The sequence below is a fragment of the Mytilus edulis genome, chromosome 3 (genome assembly GCF_963676685.1).
Source record: "Mytilus edulis chromosome 3, xbMytEdul2.2, whole genome shotgun sequence".
Taxonomy (NCBI): Eukaryota; Metazoa; Mollusca; class Bivalvia; order Mytilida; family Mytilidae; genus Mytilus; species Mytilus edulis.
In genome coordinates this window covers 27552044-27566495 of record NC_092346.1, presented here as the reverse complement: position 1 = coordinate 27566495, position 14452 = coordinate 27552044, and the positions used below count along the sequence as shown (strand labels likewise).

Genomic DNA, 14452 nt, shown 5'->3' with positions numbered 1-14452 from the left:
AGACTTAATGGCAACAACAATATGATCTGTAAATCAAAAAAGAGATGAGTGGCCACAAATCGATAAATTTAGACTTGAAAAAGTTTTTATCGATGTGTAGATATCAATAAGAACCATATAAACTAACCAGTTCATTAAAATACATTTGAAATTTTGTTTCGTTTTGCAAAATAATTTCCCTTAAAAACCGGTCAACTGGTTACCAGTCGTCGCATCGGATCCAGTCCAAGGTACGAAAATAACATTTTTCTGGGACAAGGTACGAGGAAGAAGCAGTCTTTTTCTAGGGCTCAGTTCGGTCAACGATATTACCTTAAGTCTGTAAGTTTTAAACTATTGCAATGGCTTATGAAGCAAATTGAATTATTAGGATGACAATTAGCCAAAATTCATGTATACTGTTTAGTGTTGCTGTCACAATATACACGGGTAGATTTTTTGCGGTTCAGCAATCTTAAAAAAAAAATAATTAGCTATGGGATTAGATAAAAAAAAAATTAGTGTATCAAGTACACAGTACAAAAAATAAAAGTTTGAATGTATGTGAAATATATTAAATGTTTTTATTTATTTTTACCAAGTAAATAATGGATGAATAATTTATAAAACAGATTTTTATTATTTTAATTATTGCCTAATTAGTATGTTAAATGTGACTGATGGTTCAAATAGGATATTATTAATTATGAAAAAAAGTAATTATAAACAATAACATTTTTCAAACATCTTTCTTTCTTTATTCTTTAATTTATCCGATATTTATATGTATTAAAGAATAAAGAATGGTTTATGGAAAAATGTTAATTTTATCATTTATCTATGCAGTCTTAAAGAAGTTATCCTTAATATGAGGCAGGCATTACCTGTAAATGGGGACGAAGTCTGTATGAATTATTTTTTTGTAACTTAATTATTTGTCAAAAAAAAAAAAGAAACGGAAATGCCGTAACGTTTCCGAGTTTGGTTCTGTTGTTAGGGATTTTAGTTGTGACGTTATTTAAATTATGACGTCATATGCAATGTAAACAAAGAAACGCTATCATTAGGTAACGTTTTTTCATATCAAGGAATTATTAAAAATGAAATTGGTATTGCGCGTTTCTTCCTATTTTATACTAGACTGATAAATATATATTTTACTCAAAGTTTCCTACAAACGAGACCGGAAAAAGGAAGTATATTGTACATTTCTGCGCAGGTCCGGGATTTCAAAACATGACATAAAAAAAAATTGAACGATTTTGAGTTCATTAGTACAATGAAAAATTCAGGAAATTTTCCCGAATTTTTTTTTTTTATTGAATTTTCTACTGTTAATGGGGACTTCGTCCCCATATTAAACTATTCATCCCTTTTTTTGACATACTGATTAGATTTTATGCCCACCTATCAAAGCACACATAAGGTCACTTTAAACCAAATGCTTTGACTGAAAGATAACAATTGGAATCAATCTTTAATATTCATTAAACATATTCAATTTGCTTTTGACCCTAATTTCATGGTCCACTGAACATAGAAAATGAAAGTCAGAGTTTCAGGTTTAAGTTTTTGGTCAAGGTAGTTTTTGATGAAGTTGAAAGTACACATGGCCTTATGATATGATCTTTCTAATTTTAATGCCAAATTAGATTTTGTACCCAATTTCACAGTCCATTGAACATGGAAAATGATATTGCGAGTGGGGCATCCGTGTACTTTGGACACATTCTTATTATTTATTATTTTTGGAAAGGGGGGGGGGGGGGTTGCTGTTTCTTTGGTGTTTTAACCTTAACTCCTTTTTATTATATTAAATCTGATGCAAAATGCTAAACATTTTGTTTTTTGGTCTGATAAATTGTCTGCGCGGTTTTCCAATTCAAATACATGATGGAGCTCTATGTATGAGTGAATGCAAGAAGGAGCTTGTCCAGTACATAAATTCAGCCGTTAGTTTTCTCATTGAATTGTTTTACATTGTCATTTAGGGGCCTTTTATAGCTGACTATTGGCTTTGCTCATTGTTGAAGGCCATACAGTGATCTGTAGTTGCTAATTTCTGTGTCATTTGGTCTCTTGTGGAGAGTTGTCTCATTGGCAATCATACCACATCTTCTTATTTTTTATTTAATGTATGGGTAAAAACAAGATACTAAGAGCTCTACATACATGTATGAGTAAACAACCAGACCAAGTACATATTTGTGTAAAAAAGTGTTGATTATACACGACCATGGAAGTAGAGCATTGCCACAACGCGACAAATTACATTGAAAAAAATGCATTTTTTTTTACGCCAAATGTGATAATATCCAAAATTTCTGGGGAGAACACTGAACTGTGCTACATATAAGTAAACAAGCAGACTCCCTGTTTTAATCCTGACATGACCATGGTGACAATTTCGATGACCTTAAGTAGATCACTTCCTTTTTCTTTGCTCTGCTGGTTAGTTGTTTCATCGACAATTATATCTCAATATCTCCTGATATTTATGTCAATATTGTAACATTTGTCATTGTTTTCAATTAGCACATGTGAAAAATAATTCCTGTTTTCTCACATTCAATATTGATTCTAGAATTTCTTACATAGAATCAATCAGTAATGCATACATGTATATATATTTTGTTATTAATTTGGTTTACATGTCATTTACGTACAAATGTATACAAAACTGTAGCTTAGAATGAGACGATGTTTTTTTCTATTGTATCGGTTTACACATCATAATATTTCCAATTTTTTCCAATGATGAGAAAAAATAATGTGTAAATTCTTAACAGCCTAAGTTGAAGCATGCCAACTACATGTAGATAATGTAAGTATCATTTTCATGGAGGTAATGGGTCATAATTTTGAGGACAAAAACTGTTGATCATTTTTTTTTTTTTTTTTTATTAGGATTAAAAAATTGAGGGCAGAAGATACAAAAATAGGATATTCAACTCATAAGTCTGACAATGGCAATAATGACAAGCTGATCATTCCCGCCTATTTACATGAGGGCCTCAGGGAAGACTAGCTTTACAGCTAACTGTGTAACCCTCTTTAAATAAAGAATTATTAGGTCTTTCCACTTTTCTGTGGAAAGACCCATTGTTTTTCTTCTGATTATTTTTTTTTTCTTCCGCCAAATTTTGTTCTTGCGATAAACATTTGTTTCGCAATATGTCGCTTAGATATTTGGTATATGATATCGAACAGTTTATGCGCTTTTGAAATTTACCCTGCGTAACCGAATACTTTTCTTTGTAGGAGTTATCTCCCCAAACACTGTTTTCCTTGTGATCACGACTCCTTCGCAACCGTAAGAGATTACGACAAATTTATTTTATAAAATTGCTCGTTATATCCTTCGCATGATTTGTCCAATTTGGACCGAAGCAATATGAACGCTCCATATGAGAGTTATTTCCCCTTTTGTATTTGAAATTTTGAAATATATTTTAAACTGGAACACCATAAGTGATAGAACCCTAGGATCTTTTGATTTGAGGTCCTTGGTCCAAAAAAATGAAAATTAGGTCAAGGTCAAAGGTCAAGGTCATATTCTAATTTTTGAATTAGGCTTATTTCCACTCATTTCCAGAAACCGTATAAGATATTGACAAATTATTTTGACTAATTTGTTAGTTGCGACATGTTGTAACTTAATAATTTTAGTTGAAAGGGTGCGTAGACAATGAATGGGAGTTTTTGCCCCTATCATATCTAAAATTATGTGTAAAGTGATATAACTTATTAACCATACGTAGGGTCTTTTGATTTGATATCCTCAGTTTGTGACCTTCAAATTGAGGTCAAGGTCATAGTTTAATTTGACGTTCTAGATTTTGACCTTTGCTTTAAATTCATATCTATACATCATAAAGCCATATGAACTAACATTTTAGACTGATTTTAATATTTTAATATCAAAATAGATATTAACTGGTACCTTCAATTGTTCTCTGAACAATTGGCTTTTAATTATTATTATTATTATAATGATGAAAAATGACCAAAACTTAAAAGTCAACAATATTCTAAGCACAACATAGGAAACTAAAATATGAACCCCAGAACTGATTTCAGATGCTATAAAAGGGAACATTTTGTAAGCACTTATATATATATATATATATATATTACGGAATACAAATGTGTCGAGGTTTGTGATTGGATAACAACTCAGAGATGTCAGTATATATTCAGGAAATTGCCAGGGTATATACGACGTTTTTATCCCCAATTGGAACCTCAAAAACGTCATCATAACACCAGTTACTATGTGACATAGTCAAAAGCTATCAGACTCTCACAGAGGGAAAATAATGACGTGCTTCATTTTCATTTTTTGATACAAAATCACGCAATTTACACTTTTAATATTTATACTTATTGTTAAAAGTGTTATTATAAATTATTATATACACGATAAAATTATGTTCACAGCAAATTAGAAAATCCTTCACGTATGCCAGGCTGAAACTATCAGGTTGGGTTTTTCAATATATATATGTGTGTTGTCAAAAAATACCTGCACTGGAAAATAACATTAAGTCAGGGGTAATCCATAATATATGTGAAATTCAGGTCTCAGAAAGGGTACATGTATATACTGTGACATTTCCGGCATAGGGCTTATATCCCCTTCACCATCAGCTTAGGGGATATAAACTATAAGCCGGGAATGTCACAGTATATACCCTGTCTGAGACCTGAATAACATATAATGTTTGTAATTGTAAGGGGATATAAGTTATGATTGGTTGCAAAACAGCTGATCTTTGAAAATGAAAAAGTAAAAAATGCTACATAGAAAAAAAATTCATGTTCATGTCATGTACAAAATGTATGAAATAATGTGAAATTGTGATTTAATCGAAAAAAAGTGTGTCATGCCACTAAGAATAAAAAGTTCCATAACCCTAAAGTTAAAACATTTTTTTTCTCTCTGTTTGATATTTTTACTAGGCAGCACCACTTGCAGTAAACATTATTTCTTTCCACTTTCCTGGATTGATATCAAAAATATATATATATGTTTCAATTCAGCATAACCTATAATCAAACAGAAAAAATTGAGTCCAGAAAAAAATTCAGAAAAAAATGGACTGTTTTCTTTCCCTCTATGTTTTGACATGCACTGGAAACTGGAGTTTTAATAAAAGACTGGTACCTACATTGTATAATCAACTATAAGTCTGACACTGTTTGGCCTTTAACAATGAGAAAATTATATTTTTCATTATTGTAACTTTATTTAACACATGTAATTGAGGTTAATATACTGGTACATGTATGTCTAAACATTATTGACAATATGTTGCAGGATTATGAATACACCTGTTAGTCAACATATTTATTTTTCACTTACCAGTTTACATGAGTACAAGTATACATTAATTTCACAATTTAACAGCTTGGAAGAAACTTGTAACACGAGGAATAGTCCAGTAAGATTGGTTCGAAGTAAGGCAGTATTCAATACTAGCCTAGACTATCACATTGTGTGAGAAATAAATGAAAATGGGTTTATTACAGTTGTGAGACAGAAATTTGCAGACCAAAGTCTGGGTCAGTAATTTTGATTTTTTTTTCTGTGCTTTTATGGCCCTAGCTCATTAAGCTCAAGCAAGTTTTAAAAAGGCTGTCAAAGCAATTTTAGACTATATAAGGCATTGTCTCAGAATTCAAGTCTCTGTAAACTTTACATGCCTCAGTTTATGTATACTAAATAAAATAGAAATGGATTCATTTCTAATTTTTATGCAGTGTATTCATGGAATGAGATGGAAAGCTTATTATGAACAAAAGGATCAAAGAAAGGTGAAAAAAAAATGGTTTACTTTTTTAATTGTTTATGAGAATCTCTTTAAAAATTTTGATCCCCTTCCCCTTCATGTCCCACTGGAAAACTTCATCAACAGCCAGTTATAGTGTCATGAAATCAACATTAAGGCTGAAAGAGATATCTAATATGTTGATGATCAACTTGAGTAGGTTATTAATATACATGCTTCTTACATATTATCATGTCAATTTCTGTATACCATGTGTTGATTTTCACATAGCCTTAAAGAAAATCAATACACGCCTGGGGATCAAGAAAGCCTTCTGTTGTCTCTCAGTCCTATGACTATATTCATTACATGTAGGTTGAAATAACAATGTATTTAGTTCATTGTATGTTTTTCCAATAGAGAAACTTTCTTTTCAGGCACCAAACTACACATCGTGTAAAAATTTGTTTGCATAGACCCTTTTGGTAGCCTAATACAATATAAGCATTATGCTCATAAATTTCTTTTCATTAGAAAATTCAATATTTCAGCTTTTTGTTAACATTTAAAGATAAATTATTATGTTCGTTTGTAAGGGTTTTTTTCATCTTTTGTGTTCAAAGGAAGAGTTTTGAGCTTTTTATTACAAGATCGTGGATAAAGGTTTATTCTTCAGTTTAGTAGATATCTATAGCCGATAGTGAATTTTTATGCTTTGTTGAAATGAGTCGGGTTTTTTTGTCCGATATGATTTTTAATAATTCATTGATTTCTTCTTTAGAAATTTTACAACTTGCTGAAGGCTAGTCAAATCAAGATAGTAAAAAACAGTTAGAGTGGGGCGCCCATATTCGCCGTGGACACAATTTCGCCGTTTAATGATTTTGAGGTGTAAAAACTTCAAAGGATGGTTGAAATGGAAGAAATATGCCGTTAAATTATATTTTTAAAACAAATATGGTTATTTTTGAAAATGAGACAAAATTTCAGCATTAACCGCAAAGGACCGAAAAACGGACAACGATTTTCAGCAAATTTCCTGAATGAAAAAAAAAAATTCAAATAAGTATTTCTCAGTAATTCTATGACTGATTGCTCTAAATTTCAGTTTTTTACACCTTTCAAATGTCTGCTATTCATCTATAATGAAATTTATTTGATAAATATTGTTTAAAGCTGCAGTTATTTGGTTTGAAATAGATGTGTAAAAATGGCGAATATGTGTCCCCTGTTGACAAAAAATCAGGAAATTTCAAACACCCTTTAATCACACTTTTCAGATGATTTTTCTCAAAACAAACACGTTTTCAAGCTAAGAATAATTTGCACTTGAAGTTATCTTCATTTAGAAATATCAGTACACTTCAAAAACATAAAGACCTGAACATAAACTGAAGAAAACATGGAAAGATATGGCGAAAATGAGCACCCCACTCTAATTTTTAAAATTGAAAGAAATTGTGTTTTATTCGGTTACCCATTTATGAATTAGAAATAAGGAGATGTGGTATGAGTGCCAATGAGACAACTCTCCATCTTAGTTACAATGTGTAAAAAAAACCATTTTATGTGAAAGTACGACCTTCAACATGGAGCCTTGGCTCCCACGGAAAACAATTCAAATAGGAAAACCAATGGTCTAATAAATAGTTGTATGAATTTCTCTGTGAAGTATCTCCTGTTGTTTAAATGCTGTCTGATTAAAAAAAATTAAACCTTTTATTCAAATGTTAATCAAATTGGTCATCATGGTGTCACTATTGGTTAGTTATTATATTTGGAAAACTGATTAATTTTGAGTACAATAATCGCCCTCATACTTTTTTTTAACATTGTCACATTTAAAAAGTATATTGCCAGTGGATTACGAAGAGCGTAAAAATCTGTCACAAAATATACATAAACAATTGGTATGATTAAGAATTACATGTACAAAAAGTTTATTTTATTTGGGTTATTTAATTTTATTAAGACCCTACAAGTGCAGGTACTATTATAAAGTCTATCATAAAAGAGGAAATAAAATGTATTTAATTTCTTGTACTTTATTTTATTTCAGGTAGGAGTGAAATTGACGACTTTCTGGTCTGAATGAAAAAGATCTGGTCTTGGAAAAAGCCTTGTGGTTGTGATCTTTAACTAGGCCGAAGGCAGCTAGATTACAGGGTTAATAGTGGAGAATCACACCAATACTATATTCTGGTAGAGAGTCTACAGAATTATTTTATTTTGGAAGACTTTTGTCAGCAAAACTACTTGTACTAACTTATAAATAGTCGAAAGCTGAATACTTTGGTCCTGTCTGTCATTTATTCCACTAATTCCGGAAGAGACCACAGAACCACAGACTAGGTGATCTAATGATAAATAAAGCTGTCCTGTAAGAAGATTGAGGACAATGGCAGATAAAACAGGTAACAATGCTATTACCAGGTATTTAAGTCAAGGTCATTGAAATGGATTGTAGATCATGTCTATTGATAAAAATTGATCACGAAAATTTGAAACCAACTGTAACCCTTTGCACAAAGTTCCAATTATTTCAAGGATACTTTAATCATGAATATAATTATATTAAATTAACCAGTATGGCTTAAGTTGGTCATTATTCGCATAATTTTGGTCGATTAAGTTTTCGATGTTTTATTCTCATCATGTTTTCCCCAAATTTAAGATTTTATCAAGATTATAAGGATTATCAAGACTATCAGGACATTATAATGATGTCTGTATATGGTAAGTGCAGATATACTAATTATGCTAATTAGTAAAAAGTATGTGTATATACTTAAAAGTGGATATTTTCATAGATGGTTATGGATGAGCGCTCAATACATAAACTTTCACGCTGGAGTCAAAGTCAGGTACATGTATCACCCTTTTTAACCAATATTGTTTCTTTCTCAAAACTATTTACGTTCAGAAATTTTTACCCTTAAAATGTAATTGAGAAACACTGTTTTTGTCTAGATCCAAAGTATAAACGTAAATCCAATTTAAAGATTATATTTTAGGGGTATATTCCAAGTCACCAGTTTTCATTATAAAATAATTCTTGTTATGTGAAATTTTTAACGGAATCACCTTGTATAGTAGTAAGATGTAGTAACATTGATCACTAAAGATTCTAAACCGTGTCAAAGAACTCTAACTTCAAAATAAGACCATAGAACATCAGCGGCCAAAGAATTTCCAGTTCACATCACAATTTGTTGGGGCCCTTATCAAAATCTGAAGAAATTAAGGCAAGGTTTGAGAATATGTATTTCAGTCTAGTAAGTTTTGGGAACTGTCTACGGGTTGTTATTGAGTGACCCTTTTGCCCAGGGATGTAATTTTGTTTTAAAAATTGTTAGAGGATTTTATTCATTGCATGTGGATTACAGTCAAAATAGCATCTTACTTTTCTGATTTTGAAACGTCTGCCTACAGTAGGCACCACACATTTAGAGAATAAAATGTAAATTTAAAAAAAATGACTCATGCTGAAAGGAAAATATATTGTGTTGAATAACAATGTGGAGTACATAAAATTCGAAAAGGTATGGTACTATATTTTCCAATCGGAATCATTCACATGTTATACACTATTTTCTTGTTGAGGTGGTACCTAACACTTTAACTAAAATTAATTTGGCTCGTTTAATTTTCTTTAAATTTTGACAAAGTATTTACTTTGACCCTTCGACAAAAATATAAAAATTTCAAAAAATTTCAACCAACCGTTTAATCAGAAAAGTTACACTGGTTTTGACAAACAGTTTGACAAACAGTTATTTTGATCATTGAGAAGCTTTATAATATTCCCATATGAACACAATGTCATTAAAACGTTCTGCTGATTTTACAGAGTTATCTCCCTGTAGTGTTAGGTACCACCTTAAAGACCATTTGTTGACCTCTTTTGTTTGGTGTCATGTGTTTTCATGTTTCATTGACTTTTACACTAATAAATTTTATTAGACTAACAATGCTACTTCAGAACCATTCTTTTTTCTAGAATATGTAATAGATTTAAAAAAAATTATCAAGGAAATACCTCATGATAGAATGTCTATGATTTTTAAGCAGATTCAAAAAAAAAATAGGACTTACAAATATAGTTTTTGAAACCTTTTTTAAGTCACTGTAAAGTCTTTATATCTGCATTGTGGATATTTTGTCCAAACTTGGTCACATGAAAAACCACTAAACTAAAACAGAAGGAACAGAAAGCTGCCTTGTCAGATATTCAACTGTACAATAAATAAATGTTATAATGGGAGATAACTCTTGTTTACTTGGAAAAATTCCATCTAAAAATGTTTTATTCAAATGGAAATAATTTCTGCTTACCTTTTCAATAACTTTTTCAGCTGATCAAGTTCCAGTTTCAAATATGGAAAAATCAGACAATGCTGATGATGATGTAATTTTCATAGAAAAAGATATTCAAAACACTCAACAGAAAAAAGACAAAGAAAATGTTTCAAAAGTAACACCAAAAAAGTCATCTGAGCCTAAACAGACTAAACAAGCCAATAAAAAGAAGACAAATAAAAAAGGTAAGACAGAAGGTCAAAGAAGAAAATATGAAAAATGAATAGCATAGAACCACGTAAAATTATGGAATACTTAATTAATGTTGTATCCATGAACCATAAATTTGAGACAAAATATGGTTGAACAATTCTTTAAGTAATACCAAAGTTCTGTAGTGTCAACAAGTGATGGGGCCACATTATACCCATACTTCCCACTGTTTTCACATAAGGAACTAACTTCATTAGCCAACATTTTTCTAATGCATTCTGGATGGAAAAATTTATCCATTTCTCCCATGATTTTTTCGGCATATTCATATGAACTTCAGCTGTATAAGATATAAACTACATTATATATTGTTTCAGTCAGGGTATATAGTGTGGTATTTCAGGCTTAGGGTTTTTATTTGCTGAGCCTTAGGTGATTAATTGTCCTGTCTAAAGGTGGTACCTAACACTACAGGGAGATAACTCTGTGAAATCAGCTCAACATTTTAATTTTATTGTGTTGTGAAGTGAATATTAAGCTTCTGAAAGCTTCTCTTTTTGTCAAAGGGTCAAAGTAAATACTTGTTGGGTACCACCTTCAACCAAATTACACTTATTTTAAGGATTACCTATGCCGATAGTTGTACATTTTGTACTTCAGTATTTGTTTAACATACACAATTTTGAGAGTATAGATATTGATCAAAGTTTTGTATTGAGCTACTATACTGTTGTCCAAAATTTATTCCTGCAGTAATTTATAACACATTTGTACTGAAGTACAATTCAGCAAGATACAAAATTAAAAATTAAGATTTTTAGTTTTGTCATGCAAGAGTTATTGAACTTTGTTCGTGATAAAAGTTTTTTTGGACAATTTCTTATCAGAATTGGGATTAACAAAGTTATGCTCATGTGTGAATTTAACAGCTTTTGATTGGTTGAATCATGAGTGATGAAAAGAAAAATGGAAAAAAATGCATGACTGAAGAGCAAGTGTTCATATTCAGGTTTTTTTTATTAAATTATTTTGACGATATCCTCAAATATATTTACATTAAATTAATTAATTGAAGTTGTTCATAGTAACTTATAATTATAATATTAGTATGAACTTCATATTACATGTAATATTATAATTTTTATTATAAATAATATAATTTTTTTCCACAATGTCTTGGTAAGGATGATCATTAATTTGTAATTCCTTGGACATTTGTGCCTCGTTCACACGTACCTTTAATTCGAATTGAATTGGAATTGAATGCGAATTGAATTCGCTAATCGCGTTCACACACTCTTCTTTTTTAATTCGAATTGATTTGAATTAACTTATTTGAATTAACTAATTCGCATTAGAAATACGTTTTTGTTAATCAGAATTAAAAGTTAACGTCGTAAGCACAGTAAAGTGAATTTGACGCGCTTTCCAATTCGAATTAGAATCGATGTTAGGACGTTAAACGTTTCAAATGCGAATTAAACTAATTCGAATTAGTTAATGCGAATCAAATTTGAATTACGTGTGAACTCAGCATAAAATTCATTAATTGTCTTAATGGAAAGATATGATATTGAAATAATATTTTATGATCAGGATACCTGTATATAGTTAAGTCATTCCAATTGATATTTTATAGTGCGTCTTTCTATGTTGTAATGTTATACTACTGTTTAAGAAAAGGGAGAAGGTTTGGTACCATTAAAATGTTTAATCCCGCTGCAATTGTTTGCACCTGTCCTAAGTCAGGAATCTGATGTTCAGTGGCTTTCCTATTTGAATGGTTTTGTGTGAGCCAAGGCTTCTTGTTGAAGACCGTACCTGGACCTATAATGGTTTACTTTTATAAATTGTGACTGATGGAGAGTTGTCTCATTGGCACTCATACCACATCTTCCTATACCAATAAAGGTAACTTAATACCTAGATAATCCAAAAATTATCCAATTTACCTTTTTTATGCCCCAACCCACCCCCATTATTTCATGGTTTTGCCAAAGTCAGCATAAATTCCTATAGAAAATTTGTAATTCTTTGGACATTCGAATTCATCTTTTTTCTGGTAACCACAACATTCATGAAAATTGGTATCCAACGATTAATAATGAATACACACATTTGTAGTAATGGAATTTATTTTGAAATGTTTTATAATAAATTTTGAATAATTGATAGATTGATTGTTGATTTAAGGTTAAATTGAAAAGAGGAAAGAAGAGCAAATGAAGTCTTATTTGAAAATGCCTGTACCAAGTCAGGAATATGACAGTTCTTGTCCATTCGTTTTTCATGCGTTTTGTTATTTGATTTTGCCATGTGATTATGGACTTTCCGAATTGATTTTCCTCTAAGTTCAGTATTTTTGTGATTTTACTTTTTTCAAACCTCTCCAGTTTATGCTGATTTAACCAAACAGATATCTTTAGCTTGAGAAAATGATAAGGAAAGGGATTTAACTAGGTTTACATAAATATGAAGGGTGAAATGCTGCGAGTTGAGAAAGTGGGATTATCTTATTGTTAATACATGTAAAACTGAAAGTCATTGTAGATTGAAATGTTCAGCATTAACATAGAAACAAGATAATGGCATAAAAAATTCTTGAAGATAAGTAAAATGTAGGGAAAAGATACCTTAAAGGGGGAGAAGCGATGAAAAATAATTCTATAAACAATCAGGTGATACTATAGGCAAAAGAATAACAATGTCAAAGACAAAAAATAGCCCTAAAAAACTGAATGAAACTTAAATTGAGCAACATGGTGCCCACGTAAAACCACAAATGATAAGATAACAGTCAGTTTAATATTGCATTTAATATTACTCACAGAAGACATTATAACCTCAGATAATTGGGCCTTGATCATATTTTCGGTACATGCAAAGTACTCCAAATTAAAAATTAAATGAAAACGTCATTATTTTTGTAGGAGTCATTGTATATTTTTTGATAGAACCGATATAGTTACTGGAGTACAAGGACAAGATTTTGTAAATAATCTAAATATGGCTGCGGTCATATGTATTATTTTTTTCCCCCATCTTTTAATTATTTTTACATTTAATATTACTCACAGAAGACACAACTACTTCCAGATAATTGGGCCTTGATCATATTTTCAGTGCATGCAAAGTACTCGAAATTAAAAATTAAATGAAAACGTCATTATTTCGAAATGGATAAAGCATTTGTAGGAGTCATTGTATAATTTTTGATAGAACCGATATAGTTGTCAAAAGGTTGACATTATTTTGACGATTGTTTCTCTTCTTTACAAGCTATAGTTACTGGAGTACAAGGACAAGATTTTGTAAATAATCTATATATGGCTGTGGTTATATGTATATGTTTTTTTTTCAATCTTTTAAATCTTGATTGATAAGGTATAATTAAATCCTTAAATAGATGAAGTAAATTAAATCGTTCAGGGAGTGGTTCTTAAATTCAGCTTTATCATTATGTGGAAGGAAGTCTCTTATTTATGTTGTTAAACAGAGTCTATAGAAATTTTGTTTATTTTTAACGAAGATGTTTAAACAACTATCCAGTATAGTTGTTATTTATGTACATAATCAAGGTTTTAGAGTTCATACGTTTTGACTTAATTCATCGGACAATATGTGACAAAAATAATTTTTAGATTTAAAAAAAAAGTCACCATGAAATTGCAGATATGATTGAATAAAGTTTCTTGATCAGTAACGAAATCTGAGATCGTAATTACTTTTTTTTCATTCTATTTTAGATTTGATGCTTTAAAATCTCGATTTCTTATGTTCTCACATCAAAACTATTAGGGCCAGGTATAATCTGTTTTGTCTAATTTTTAAATTTAGAAAAATAATTGATTCTTGGTGTGTGATTTTAATTGTTTTTCTTTTTATATATTCCTATTTCATAATATAATACATCTTTTTTTCAATAATCGAAAACTGAAAAAAAAGTTTTGGTGACCTTTAGTGAGACAGCATTGAATACTATTCAATCAAAGTTACATTCCAAAAAATACCATAGCGAACATAGAAGTACTATATTTCCAATTTCAAGATGATCTTTGACATCACTGTAAGAAATATTTGTTGTTGTTTTTATGCCCCACCTACGATAGTAGAGGGGCATTATGTTTTCTGGTCTGTGCCTCCATTCGTTCGTTCGTCCGTCTGTGCGTCCGTTCGCTTCAGGTTAAAGT

The 14452-nt window shown here is 30.5% G+C and overlaps 1 protein-coding gene across 2 annotated transcripts in view; it reads left to right on the top strand.

Annotated features, from left to right (window-relative positions):
- The first annotated feature begins 195 nt into the window (after window positions 1–195).
- LOC139516125 (uncharacterized) overlaps window positions 196–14452 on the top strand; it is a 50810-nt gene continuing 36553 nt past the window's right edge. Inside the window, exons 1-3 of one of the 2 annotated variants that reach the window (XM_071305996.1) lie at window positions 196–321; window positions 7810–8164; window positions 10106–10294. In XM_071305996.1, the coding sequence (XP_071162097.1) occupies window positions 8149–8164; window positions 10106–10294 (205 nt within the window). In that variant the 5' untranslated portion in view covers window positions 196–321; window positions 7810–8148. Of the gene's footprint in view, window positions 322–7809; window positions 8165–8458; window positions 8487–10105; window positions 10295–14452 lie in introns of those variants that run through there. The other variant, XM_071305995.1, reaches the window with a different exon arrangement.